Source organism: Pezoporus wallicus, unplaced genomic scaffold (genome assembly GCF_028554395.1).
Source record: "Pezoporus wallicus isolate ANWC-B61680 ecotype Strahan unplaced genomic scaffold, APGP_CSIRO_Pwel_v1 contig_642, whole genome shotgun sequence".
Taxonomy (NCBI): domain Eukaryota; kingdom Metazoa; phylum Chordata; class Aves; order Psittaciformes; family Psittacidae; genus Pezoporus; species Pezoporus wallicus.
In genome coordinates, this window is record NW_026637470.1 from 841,987 (window position 1) to 855,696 (window position 13,710).

At 43.5% G+C, this 13,710-nt stretch overlaps 1 protein-coding gene across 2 annotated transcripts in view; it reads right to left on the minus strand.

The window, feature by feature from the left end:
- The window catches only part of RBPJ (recombination signal binding protein for immunoglobulin kappa J region), a 140,176-nt gene extending 126,788 nt beyond the window's left edge, over nt 1–13,388 (minus strand). For both annotated transcript variants that reach the window (XM_057405595.1, XM_057405597.1), the window contains exon 1: nt 12,391–13,388. In XM_057405595.1, the coding sequence (XP_057261578.1) occupies nt 12,391–12,404 (14 nt within the window). In that variant the 5' untranslated portion in view covers nt 12,405–13,388. The remainder of the gene's footprint in view (nt 1–12,390) is intronic.
- Nucleotides 13,389–13,710: the final 322 nt, after the last annotated feature.

The following is a 13,710-nucleotide window of genomic DNA, read 5'->3' on the forward strand; positions in this document are numbered from 1 at the left end:
AGTGTTTAAAAATTCCTGTGCTCTTTTACAATAATGTGGAGAGACACTGTGAAGGGGGTGGGGGACAGGGGGGAGGCCTGGCATGGAAGGGACATTCCTTCAGTTCCTCTCAAAAGTTTGAAAAACCTCTGGATAGGAAAATACTATTGAGCAGCCAATTTTTTCCACATTTGGCTTAGCCCAATGCCCAAAATACACAGAACACTACTTCCCTTTGAAAGGATTGCAATACTCCTATCATCTGAGTCATCTGAAAGCAAATAAAATGAGACCTAAACAAATAAACCTAATTGCGCATGGAAACAAATCCAGCTCTCCAGCTTGGCCATGGCTTTGTTTTTGTTAGTTTAAAGCCTGCATATGCAGTTTTAGTGGCATCAGGAGTTATACAAATATTGACAACAAATTGCCAAATGTTGTTTTTTTCCCCTCAGTGCACAGTGTGAAGAAGCTGGGGGAATGCTTCTAGGAACCTTCCCTAGTGCACTGAACCAAATCACAGCTTGATGGGATCCGCTCCAGCCTCTTCTCTGAAGGGTAGATGCTAATGAGATTGAGCTTGTTGATTGTTATCGTCAAAGACTCTTATTTTTCACTCGTGAACTCTACTGAACACAAATCCAGGCTTTCGAAACGTAGCTCAAATGTTTGCACCACAGCCAGGGCATTGTCACATGCTCTGTCCTCCACCCCGTGATTTGTTGCTCATTTGTGTCATCCTTAACCTGCTTCTGGTGGTTTGGCCAGGAGAGAAACAAATAACGATGACAAGTGAGAAAAGCAAGCTGCTCTCTGATATCCTTCCGTTAAAATGCTATTGCCACTTGCTGGTTCTGGAGAAGGGGCGGTTGCCTTGAGACAGAAATTGTTCATGAAATCCTGCTGTCATCTGTCAAAGGTAGATTGCGCTCAAGTTGGTCTGTATCCTTTAACAGCTCCCAAGGAAAAATGAGAATATGTCAAATCTTGATCCGTCACAAGCCAAAGTTAGCAAAAATATATTTACATTTTACTTTTAAATGAAGCCCAGACTTTGCTCTCACACAGAGCCAATGAAATAACACATTTTCTTCTTTGCCTCATGTTCACAAGACACCTACAACTTTTATTATTCTAGCTGTGTGAATAACAAGGTTTCTAATTTGCAAAAACTTAAACTTTTAAACCCAGAGTTTGTTTGGTTTAGTTTGTTGTTTTTTTTTTAACAAAAAAAAAAAAAAAAAAGAATTTTAGAATTGAACAAAGACCGAGAGAGTATTCACACAAAGAAACCACAAAAATCACTCTTGCACCCTCTGGGAAAGCTAAGACACTCAAAAGTTAGGATAGTTATCTACAGTACTGGAGAGATTAATTCATACTCCTATTTTTTTCTAATTCATTCTGAGAACTTAGAACTTGGTCTTGTACATCTCAGAGATCACCGAAGAACCACGTAATTGGACACCCTGCAATGAACTTCTATCCCCTTTTATCAGAAATTGCATGTTACACATAAGAAACTCTCCTCAGAATTTCATCACAAGTACTGAATTTGCATGAAAAGTTTTAGGTTTTACTTTTAACATCTCCATAAAAAGGTTCTTGACTGTACAACTCTAGGCTTTCACTATTGTAACATCCAGTCTTCAGTTACTATAGCATTATATGCTCACTATATTAAGGAAGACCTCAGTATATTCAGTAAGACATATGCAGAAGCACCTACTTAGGCTTTCTATATTGCATTTCTTACCAGAAATCTAGTAAAAAATGGTGATCACTAAATTGGTGGGAGGAAGGTGTAGTGGAAAGGCATGAGAATTGAGGGTTTGTGAGAAACAGCAGGAAAAAAGATCCCCTCTATTTCACTAACTCTGGTCCTTCATAAAAAACCCAACACAATGCTTGGGACTGTTCATGCTGTGAGCAAACACTGAAATATGACAAGGCATCAAGGCATGTTGTGTTACATGATATTCAGGCAGCTGCTGTGATGGCAGTTTCAATCCACCAACTGGTGCAACGAAACAAATCTGAAATGTAAAAGCTAGATATCCACCAAAATATTTCATTAATATTACATGCATGTAAGTCAGGGAACTCAGACTACTAATCCCCATGGCTACCCCAAGTCAGCCCTGAGGACAAAGCAACAACACAGCTGCACAGACAGGGTCTCAAAAGGTATTCCAGGTTTCAATTTGCTGACTGGAGTGTGCAAAGTTTCTCTAACAATGTTTTGTTAGTGCATTTTCTTTGAAATTTTTTGAAGGGGAAAAATACCCATTGCTGTTCTGTAAAATTCAAGTATGAAATGACTGCACACCAGTATATGAAGATAGCCAGATACAGCTGAATTTGTGCGAACACCTACTAGAGGAAAGTTCCACCCTGTGCAACAGACCTCAGCAACATGCTTTAGGTCAGAGGAGGAGAAGAGATGATCTTTTTCCATCCTTGACTGGAAATCAGGCACCAACGAGCATATGCCATAGCATATGCCACTCTTGAAACCTGTCCTGCACTAAACACAGTCCTGTCCCCCTCTGAAGCCTCACCAGCCAGCCTGTTAGTAGAGGGGGTGAGTTGCCATTAGGTCCTTGCAAGAGGTACAGACCTCTGCTGCACAGCACCAGAGCTTTGCTCACCCCACCTCAGCTGACATATCCTGCAGATCCTACACCATGGGGTATGGAGAATGAGCCATCACCAAAAGTTTCCACCAAGGCAGGAGAATGGCACACTTCCTAGTGAAGAAAGAGGAAGCAGGTGGGCAGGTTTTGTCTGATTGAGCAAAGTTCTCCATGGAGAGATCCATCCAAGCCACTTTCAAATGTCGAGAGATTACAGCAACAGGGGAATGAGAAGTGGGAAAGAAAGTGGCTTCTGAAGCTGTCTGTATAACAGGGTGATATGTCTGGATAACAGATTACTGGATATAAAGGGCACCTCACCAGCCTACTCTCTCCCCACCTCTTCTCTTTTTCTGTCACACACACTCACTCATCCTTGGGCTAGGTGCCTTCTTGAGCACTGCAGAAGTCAATTAAAGCCAAATAAAAACTATAAATATCACACATAGGAAGGAGACTTCCCTCCCAGTGCAGACAGCTGCTACCACAAACATGAACTGCACAGTCCTGCCTCCTGACCCTCCCTCCCATCGGCTCTCGCACCCGACAGCTCCCAAAATGTGGAGATGTCAGTCTCACACCACAGCATACAAACTGCTCCTGAGCATGACAAGGAAAACTGTCATTTTCCATCCTTGCTGCCATCGTGGGTGGTCATGTTGGTGTCTGCTCACATTTGCATGGTACTGGACCCTGTGGAGTGTACAAACTGTTCCATATGGCACATGGAAAGAAACATCCCGTTCAGGGAGAGCTATGCTAGCAGTACGTTACTGCATTTAGCAGTCATGTTACCATATAGAGCCCCTGGTCTGCATTCGACTTGGCAGTTCTGAATCATTATCAGGATAAATGAGAATAATCACACTTCTCAGCTCATGAAAGGACAGGAAGAGTGGCTACTAGCAAGTCTGTGTGCTGTATCTCAGGGTTTTCACCCTTCTGCTCAGTATCTGCCACATGTTTAACTGTTTCTTATGATCTTCATAGCTTTCACTCCTTCCTCTTAACTTTCTAGGCCACCTACTTGTTTAATATCTGATCTTCTCCTGCTCATTATTTGACTGCTATTTCTGCGACACTGTCTAGTTATTTACCTTGCAGAAGTGACATAAGCTCTTCCCCCCAACCACCCCCGGTCTGTCTGGTTTCCCCCCTCTAGTCTGACTGAAGTCACAAACTCCCTTCCCTAGCCAAACATTTGTTTTTACAAGGTATTTTTATACCATCACCTCTTCCTTGCATCTCCCCCGCCTACCCACCACAAACACATGCTGTGGTGGGAGGACATTCTGGTTTCACATCATTTGCAATGTTAAGGTGACAAATTTCCCCTCCTTCAAGTCTGTCACTTCCATCCCCTCTACCCCCCACCCCAAGAGATGATTTGTAAAATGAAAATGGCAAAGGGTTAGTTTCTCTTAGCCTTTTTTACCCTGTGCATGGAGATGTCCTCCTTTGCTTAGAAGAAATCAGGAGCAAAGGAAGCAAAAAAACCCTTGATTTAAGTTATGTGAAACCTATTTATGCCATAAAAAGATTCAAATGTACACAGTAAGAATACTGTCTAGGTTGACAGATTCCTTTTATTCATCCTAAGGAAGACAGGAATGATGAAGATTTCTGAGAAAGTAGGCAAATTTAACTACCCCATGGACTTCATTAGGCTATTACAGTCTGGTTTTCCCTGTATTAAAATGCACATGCAATCACATTCACACAGGAAAAACAATCTTAAGTGCTCTGAGCATCAGACTTAGAAGCATGAAAAACATGACTGTGGCCTTCATCATACCCAATTAGGGGTACATGTACTCAGCAGTGATGCTGGTGTGGTGCAGAAACGCCTAAGCCAGCTTTAAATTAGGCAGAAACAATTTAGTTAAAACAGCACAGAGCCCAAACTGGGCTCAGCCACTCTAAATATTTACCCTACTTTGAGCTAGAGGTTGCCGGGCATGCATACTACCATGCCTGGAGAACTTCCAGTACCTACATTCACCACTGCAAAGCTAGGTCTGATGTGCAAAACATCCTGGCCATTCTAGCAGCATACACATGCGGAATGGCCCAAATTAAGACAGTTTATAAAAGGACTGAGTTTACATGGCAGGATGGCTGAATGCTTTTTATACAGAGACTGCATCTATTCAGCACACACCATTAGACTTCTTGAAGTGGGATGAAGTCTTACTCTCTGACCAAACTGAATATTGTGCCAGGATGTCAGCTGCATTTTAATTCCTGTTTCATGTAGAACTTTCAGTACAACGCAAGACAATCAAAAAAAAACCCATGCCCCAATAATACAGCTTTGTTAATTTAAACTTTGATTTTTGTCTCATACAGGAAGGGCAAAGAAAGATAAATCTGAAAAAAAAACCAACCCAGGGTGGGTCAACGCACTGCCAGCAGCAGGGGGAACAAAAAGGGAAAGTGCTAAACAGTGAGATTTATTTATACTGTGCAGCAATAGGCTCAGAGAACAAATTATTAGCAGAAGGAGCCACTTGCAGCACATGGAAGGCTTTCCTCAAATCAAACAGATACGGCTGTCACTGTGGGCAGCCAAGAAGCAGAGAGAACAAAAGAGAGAGGAAAAAACCCTCTCCACAGACTGAAAACATTTTGTAGTTAAGGGGCTCAAAGCAGAACGTGGGTAGTGCTTTTTGTTTTACTTTGGTTCAAGCAAGGTCATTTGGGGGAAATGGCTGCAGAAAACCACCAGGAGTAAGCTGAGCAAAGGGAACAATGTGAGTTTCTCAGTAAAAAAAGTACACCAGTTGGAATGACATGGGCTGTTTGGCCATTCCAAGACTTTTCGGAGATAGCTCCCTTTTGCATGTTGTGGAAAAGTGAGTAGAGGACCACCACCAGACCTTCGCAGAGGAGCCATCAACCACAATTATCTGGGGATACATCTGGGAAGAAGAGCCACCCCCAATCATCCTGGAGCTATTGGTCTCTAGGGCTTTGCTGGAATTGTTTGGGGCAGTTCTGCTGGCTCCTCACTCATCACCTAACCCCTGGCACATACCCAGAGCCAGGTAATATTTATTTGGCAGGACATTCTTTACTAGAAAAACAATATGAAATCCCTATATTAACACCCTTCTGTTGGCTAAAGATATATCATCTGTATGCCACTGAAGACTAACAAGTGACCTCTGGATCTCAAAATCAGCATCCAAACAGAAATCTGTTGGTCATTGAGGGAAATATGCATGCACATGAAGAGACCCTTCTGGGTCACGTAACATTCCCCTGTACTAGACAAGCTGAACATTCACTCAGCGGGTAGACATGACACAGCCTAGCCTGAACCTATTTTCACCAGTGATAATCTAGTCAGTATTTGACTTTTTCCATTTCCCTCCCCTCAGAAGAAGCTGCAGAAAGGAGAGATGCATCTTTGTGACTTCTCTTTTGTCTTCATTCCAGGTCTTAGACTTCCTTTTTCCTCCTGAAAGTAGGGCAAACATATCTTTATGCTAAAGTGACTGCAGCTCACAGGTACCCACCTGAGCTAGCCATGCAGTGGCCTGCTCAGGTCCTGTTACCAACGTAGCTGCATCAACATGAGCTCAGCACCAGCTGCAGAAACCATCTATGCAGCTAAGAAAATACTTGGCCAAGTAGCCATAGCAGTACCAAAGTCAGTGGAGGCTATATCGATGGCAGTATCCAAAACAGGCAGTAAAACCCTGGCTCAAATATGTCTGCAAACACTGGCATTAGCCCACCTTTGTTAATGCTTTCAAAATGTTCAGATGCTGCATCAGCACAAAAGCATTCCCGCAGCAGTAAACACACTTGGCTGGACCACTGCCTTTCCTTGAGCTCTGATTTGCTTCAAGTAAATACAGTCATTTATTGCATGTTTCACCTTCTTGTGGAACATCTGCTGTCTGTGAGAAGCCAAACAGCAGACAGACTCTCAATCCTCCTGAGATACCTCTGGCTAACAACACACACAGCTTTCCTCAGAGGCCAGCATGTCACTGACAGCTGGCTTAGTATAAACCACCGCACGCTGTAGGTGCTTCCAGCTGCCTCACGCTGCATTTGTGTCACAATCCATGTTCCTGAGGAGCCTGGGCAGTCTAAGTCACGCTTTATACCTACTCCAGGAGCAGCTTATAAAGAAGTTCTTTCCACCCACAAAACTAAGAGAAAAATCACTGGCTCTTGAGGGAAGGTCAGAAGTAGAGTATGGAAGTAGGGGGGGTTGAGAGCTAGTAACACTGCTCAGCTTATTAGGATAACATCTTTTCAGGAACAGGGAAGGATATGAAGAAAACAGATAGGAAGACCGTGAGGACAAGGGTGAACTCAGAGGATGCTGGATGGTCAACACGCAGAGTGAACAAAATGCAAATGCTGATTGAAAATGCACTGAGGAATTTAAATTTCATTCAAAACATAGTAAGCCGATGAAAACATTCAAAGGCAAAGGTAGATGTGGCAGGAGCCAAAGGAATTTTTGCTGTAGGACTGTCAGTAGACTGAATGGAAAGTCATGACAGCAGGATTGCAGCAGGCTGTAGGAATTTGGCTATGAGAAGCCCAGTCTGAGTCAGACTGCTCACCTTGGAGGAGGTGGTGTTACAGATGAGGTCCAAGGGCATTAACAAGTCTGCAAAAGAGGGAGAAACTGCAGCACTCTTTAAATGACACAAGGAAAAGGTAATACAAATTGCTCCTCCGAAGTATGGAATAGGTTAAGGTAGTGCCTATATTCTGTACGCTGCACTTTAGGAGAAGGTGAGACAGAATCTAACCAGTTTAGACATCTGTGGAGTCTGGTTACTTTTGCTGTCTGCAAAGGACTTGCTCTCAGTTTACACCAGCTTAAACCTTGTCCCCCTCTGTACTCAATATTACCCATCTTGGTTTTAACTACATAATGGCTTCAAGCAAAAGCACAAAGTCATGCTAATCCAGGCAGGAATTCCTCCATGCTTCCTCCCACCCAGTGAAGTTTTGGATATCACAAACAGATAATGACAGATGGTGGCACATAAACCCCTGTGCTAAACTAGTTAAAGCCCAGAAGCTGAGGCTCTCCCTATATATCTCGGAAGGTAGGATTGCATTTCTGCCTTTTGAAAGTTTGAGGAGGATGAGTGGGGTTTGTTGGGTTGTTTTGTTGTTGCTTTGTTTTAATAATCTTTAGCCAAGCTGTTTTATTTTATATTAACAAGCATTTGCCTCACCTATCCAATTTAATATAGATACAGTTTTCTTCACCCTTACACCAAGCTATCTCAGGAAGCTTGCTCCACGCTAATATAATTAGGATAGATACATCATTACCTTTTCTTCCAGGCTGAACAGTGGGAGCTGGTTCCACAAGGGCAAGATAGACCCAACTAGCCAAACAATGATATTTCATCTATAAGACAAGCAGAAGGTCCCTGCTGTCACCAGGCTCTGCAGCTGCAGAGGCTCCTACCTTACATAAGGCCATCTTCACTGGTGTTGTTTGCCCCAGTGTAAGGCAGCAAATAGTTCTTGTACCTGCACCATATTGCCTGCAAGAACACAACCAGCTCCAGGACTCACACTACCAAGCCGAGTTCCAAGGAATGAGGACAAAGCAGAGCACAGTCAGGGAATATGTAGAACATGCAGAGGTGTGATTGTGTCTAAAGGGAAACTACATTCCTATGTGTTCAAGAAAAAGCTTTTACTCTTTAGAACAGACAGTATGCAGGGACTGACTTACTTTGAGAGTCAGCTTCTCTTTGAATGAGTATGTCACATGAAGTGTGAACAGGAAGCCAGAAATGTGGGCAGAAAGCAACTGTGGCCAGCGACTATGGCCACTCCTGTGGTCTGTACAAGTCTGGTGCATTGATAAGTATATAAAAGTCACAACAGCTTTTGGAGGAGAGAACTGGAGAAGATGACCCGAAGGCAGGTAAGGTGATCTTGTTACTGGTACCCTCTACAGGCACATGGAAGACTACCAGAGACTAAAACTTGAATCATTTGCATCCCTGTGAGTGTTGTAAACACCTAACTATTGGCTGGTTTTGGGGAGGGAACACTCATTCCCACATCTTCACACAGCAAAACCTGCAAAAGATTTGTTTCCATTCCTGTGTAAAGAAAGGAACATAATTTTAAATCTCAGAATTTCAAGGAATAGAACAATTGTTTACGACACATGTTTGTAAAGAAAATAGTCCAATTGCGTCAAAGTACGTGATTTACCCTTACAGTACAAAGGTAAAGCGCTTTCAAACCAGACTGTTGAGCTAAGAGCCAACGAGGGCTACAGTTTAACTTCGCATTCAGAAAAATCTTGACCGTAACTATAAGGAGGCTCACTTTCCCCATCTACTGGTCAATGGAAAGATTGGACTACACTACAATTAAAAGCATTACCACCGAAGCCCTGATTCAGTCGAATTCTCGAGTTTTCATTTCTAACTTTAAACAGATGTGTAAGTGCCATTGATGGTAGCATTTCAGTAAGCACATAAGTGCTTTGCCGAACTGGGGCCTGAGGCTGATAGTTTAGCATGGCAGGAATAGGGTTATGAGTTCTTTACAACCAAAGAGAAAAACACATTATTTTCAAAGACAATACTAGGACAGCCTGTTCAGCAACACTGTCTTGTTAACCATGAAAAATTAAATAAATATGCCTTCTTTTGTTCTGAAGTGCACTAAGGTCATTAATACTATAAAATAGCAGCCTGCAGAACCCTTGCCACAAAGCAGCCGTATGTACTGCAGCTCAGTAAGGTCATCATAAGGTTACCATGGCTTCTTAGGGATTTTTTTTTTAATAAGTATTTGTTTACTAAATAGAAAGTCAGATTCCCTATAGGCCTGTTAACCTTATATTTTCCATCATTGCATGCAGTGCATCCATCCTTCCAAAGTGGGTCTGTTCCTTAAGGGAGCAGACTGAGTCTAGAGTGAAGATGTGAAGTTTGGGTTGACTTGAAGAGACATTTGACCCTACCCCAGGTAGGATGACTTGTTGCATTTCTCACTTTGAGCACATGCCTCACTGTCATCCATGTTCTTTGAGGGCAGCACCTGCACTCGTACTGTAACATCCATCTGCTCCACAACCTCCCATTCTGGCTGCAGGTCTGATCAGATGTGCCTAGAGACAAGCTGCAGCCAACAGAAAGGCCACAAAAAGCCTGGCAGCAAGCTGCCCACCAAGTAATCCAATATAGCTGCAAGCTGATTCACCATGCGATCTGACACCCAGGCATGGTCTCTCCATGTGACCCCAACAAACCTATGACAGTTTGTGTAGGCACATACTCAGTATGCAAGTAGCTGCATTTTCCACAGGACACACAAGTTTCCTGCTCAAAGGACTGCTGGGTCTTGAAAAGTAAGCAGAGCCTGGACAGGTCTACCAAGGCCCACACATGAAAGTTCAGAGGAATTGCTGTCACACCACAGCAGATTGATGAATTGTCACTCTCAACAAGGAGAGCCCAACATTGTCTTCAGGAAGCACAGGTGGCAAAGCACAAGTGTGACCATCTATCTTAAGGAGCTACAACTCTAGTTACCCAGCAAACTCTGTGAGAATAATCCAGCCACTGCAAGGAAAAGACTGCAGAGGAGAAACAAGAGCATCACCACTGAGGTTATTTCATCTCAGGTGATAAATCTGAGAAGCAACTGTAACTACATTTAAATAGCAGGCAAGGAAAGAAATCATTGTCAGTAGGTCTAGTCCTCCTGGTATACCAAGTGATGTGTATAAAGCATATAAAGCACATCACTACTCTGAAGATCATCACAGAAGGTTTGCTTAGCCTCCTCCCAGAAGTGTATTTTGGGCCGAGTTATTTGTCTTAAGAGTATATTTAAATGTTCATGAAATCACTAGAGTCAAAGACTATAATGGACAAACAATGGACAGTAGTGTCTTGGAGCAAATGCTTGTACAGCCTCGTAACTGCAGGGTAAACTGGGATCCAGCATTTCTAGCTGACATCCCTAGAGAGGTCACAAAACCAGCCAAGAGATTTCTCAGATGAAGCATGTGATAGCTAGTACCTCAGGTACCCAGCAACTGGGATAGAAGAAACACTGTCAGTGTCCTGAAGTGTCTGCAAGGAAAGACCCAAAGGACCACCTCCCCAGGTACTCCCAGCATCACAAGCCTGCTGGGAGATTCCCTCCAGGCACACCAGCACCTGGCATACTCAACTAGGCAGCAGGGAAGCAAACAGCTGACAGCCAATGTGTCACCCAGGACAGCACAGAGATGTCAGAGCTGGGCTGTGCCCAGAACAGCTTGCAGTGTAAACTGGATTCCTCAAGGGCAGGTGTGCTGGGAGTCCTGTAGCTAAGCACAGGCTTCCTCAGTAATTCATCAGCTGCATGGGACCAGTACAACAATTTAGGAGTATTTCAGTTCTCCAGCCTATAAAACACTGAGTGATGGAGGGGGGACAGCATTTACACTGAGAATACAGGTGCCAGCTGTGCTGGGCTTGTGAATTTGTGTACAACAGCCCACACATGAAGAGACACCTGGAGAAACACCCCTCAGAACAGCTCAGGGTTCCTCCCTCCTGTGGGGATGCATGGTGCTTAGCCACCCAAGCAGCCACCCACAGAGCAAATGCTTCTAACCCGTTGTGCTGGGGGGACCCACTGAGACCAGCTGGTTGGGTGGAAGCTGCTGGAAACAGAGCCATAACAGGTAGTTGTGAAAGAGGCGACCCTGCTGAAGACAGACACTGAAAGGATGCCAGCACTGTTTTACTAACCACTGAGTAGGATCACTCTCAAAAGTGGCTTCCACAGGCAGGAGTCAGACTTCATTAATCCTGTAGTCCCTCACGGCAGACACCTTCGACAGGCCAAGTTCTGGCTTGTTAGGCTGGGAAAATTCACTCTTCCCTATACAAGGCCAAATTTAGGCATCTGACTTACATCACAGGCCCAAAACTTATTTTGTCAATCCAAGCTGTTAAATAATCCAGAAACTGGCAAAAGCAAATGTTTGGCGAGAGCTCTGAATATAAACCAGACTTTAAATAAAAGCTATGACCATGACAGCAGATAAACCATTAGTCTTTGTTTTACTGTTCCCATAAACGTACATGAGACAATCCTTCATATCCTCAGTCTCTGCTCCATTATCAGTGTTCAAAAACAATCTCCAATTGTTGGCACTCGACAGATTGAGGACCATTTTTTAATTTGTAAAACAAGGTGAATCAAACATCCCTGTTCCCAGTTGTGAATAATTCTATAATTAACTATGTTAGTTATTTACAATACATTTGAGGAGGAATATCTAGCACTATTCTCTCCAAAAGAATTTATTTTCTTGGTTACATAACAGAACTGAATGCAATTTTTCTTCCCCTTAACCTTTTTCCTGGGAACAGTCTGCATTCTTCAGCTGCGCTCACTCAGGCTACTGGTTGAGATCTTCAGTTTTAAATAATAATGCATAAGAAGAATACAAAGACAGGGCTCCCCAGAGACCAAACCATGTATTCTATATCAAAAGGCAATTTGCTTTCACTGGAAAATAACCAGCACAGAAAATACTAAACCAGAAGTTTCATTCTACATTCAGACACTTAAGAGTGGGTGATTATCGAGTTATTAGTCACTGTTTTGGGGAGTCTTCTGGGATACAGGAGTAACTTATCTTTAGTCACAGATATTCTAAAATTCAAAACAACAGAAATAGGCAAAGCAACTAGTATATCACTTCTTGCTACCACCACATGCAGTAAGAATATTGTTAAACATGCCACTCACTCACCAGGAAACAAACATCAGAAGGAGCTGGAAATCCCTGCTTTGCCACCACTCAGTTTTGACGCTGTCACTTTCTACCTCCTTGCAGAGTCCGGCAGTGCCTTTTCAAGCACCACCTGCGTCAGGGCACACTGTAATGTCCCAAGGGATCAGCCAGCTCACTCTGACAAAAGAACTAGGGTCAGGTGCTGGAATCAGCCCAAGGGCCAAGTCCCAGCTGGCAAATCTAAAATGACTTCCAGCCTGAGGGAAATGGGAGAGGAGTGTTTGGAAAGAGCTTGCGTAGAGCACTTCCAAACAGTAGTAGCCCTCCTTTAGAGGAACAGGAATACTGCCTAGGCTGAAGATCAGTAGATGGTTTGGACTGTTTGAGGTGTTTTGGGGGGATGGTTCTTTTCTTGTCCTGGACTGGGGTAAGAAGCCCCCATTCTTTGGCTGGTGAGTAAAAGGAGTTTGCACAAACATGACTGTGGCTTTTGCTTTGCTTGCTGGGTGAAGAGAGGTGTGATTATAACTCGTGCCCCACTGCATGCCTACCTTCCAGCTGCCAAAAGCCTCTTGCCAGTGAGGCTTCAAAAGGGAGCATGGCTGGCCAGTTTGCCCAAAAATAGCTCCTCACCTCTCCTGGCATCTTTTCAAAAGCTTGCTCTATCCATACTCTCACCAGGCGGTAACTGCTGGTTACCACTCCCTCATCTATGGTGGGAAAAGCAAATACAGCTCTTTAGCTTTTCTTTGCACTATGAACACATAATGAGAGTGTTCCTTGGACAGGTCCCTACTCAGGTAAAGACTCAAACTTCACCATGACCCTCTACTTCCCTAAAACTACTGTAGGCTGAATGGAGCCTCCTGGACAGATAGATAGATTCAGTCAGTGGCATGTAGATCTCTCCATTTGTCCCCTCAAGATTGCACAGAAGCTTATCTGGCATTCATTGATTATGCCACCTTACACACAGCAAAGGAACAAATGTGAACTCTTTAATCACTGCAAGGATGTTTTTTTCTCCAGGGCAGAGATGTTAAGTCTGGAGACAATCAACACCATAGTCCCTGGTGCAGTACGACAAGCTTTGCACCAAAATGCACAGTCATTTTGCAGTGCTCCCGGAGGTGATGATGTCCTGTGCTGACTTATCCTAGCTTGAGGGACTAGCTACAAGACAGCACATAATCCTAAAACAAAAATCCTTAGAAACTTGATCAGATTCTGGAATTAGCCCCACTTTCAGAAGCAAAATGGACCAGATGACCTACAACAGTAATTTCCAGTCTAGAGCCTGTGATTTTGTGATACCACTGCTTTTGAGATAGCGCATTT